This window comes from Fukomys damarensis, unplaced genomic scaffold (assembly GCF_012274545.1).
Source record: "Fukomys damarensis isolate Sample0158 unplaced genomic scaffold, DMR_v1.0_HiC HiC_scaffold_23, whole genome shotgun sequence".
Classification (NCBI taxonomy): Eukaryota; Metazoa; Chordata; class Mammalia; order Rodentia; family Bathyergidae; genus Fukomys; species Fukomys damarensis.
In genome coordinates this window covers 32,706,943-32,707,341 of record NW_022900935.1, presented here as the reverse complement: position 1 = coordinate 32,707,341, position 399 = coordinate 32,706,943, and the positions used below count along the sequence as shown (strand labels likewise).

Here is a 399-nt window from a genome sequence, read left to right as displayed (position 1 = left end):
TTCGAAACCATGGAGCGCGCGGGGTGTGGCGCGGGGGAACTGCCAGGCCACAGGGCGTTGTCCTTCTGAGCCCCAGGTGCCTGCAAGAGGCCCTGCCCCAGAGAGGCCCCGCCCTGGCCCCAGGTGATTGGGCCCGCCCTGCTATTGGCTTGTAGGCGAAGCCAATCAATCATTCTTTTTCGGGAATTGTGAATAGGGCCGTTGAAAATCTGGCAGTTCCAAATGCCTGCCGTGGCAGACGACCTGATTCCAGATGGCAAAGGACTCTGAGAACAGGCACGAGGCCACTGGAAAACTGCCAGCTGAGGGACAGAATGAAGATGACTGCGAGTCTGCTGAGAAACAGAGGAGGGCTGCCTCCTTTGTGGCGGTTTTCTAGTCCCTGCACCCAAGTGCCTG

The 399-nt window shown here is 59.1% G+C and overlaps 1 protein-coding gene across 1 annotated transcript in view; it reads left to right on the top strand.

Annotated features, from left to right (window-relative positions):
* Nucleotides 1-155, top strand: part of Ttc22 (tetratricopeptide repeat domain 22) — a 5,706-nt gene extending 5,551 nt beyond the window's left edge. The window contains exon 8 of the mRNA XM_033767382.1: nt 77-155. Within this exon, the coding sequence (XP_033623273.1) occupies nt 77-155 (79 nt within the window). The remainder of the gene's footprint in view (nt 1-76) is intronic.
* The last annotated feature ends 244 nt before the right edge of the window (nt 156-399 follow it).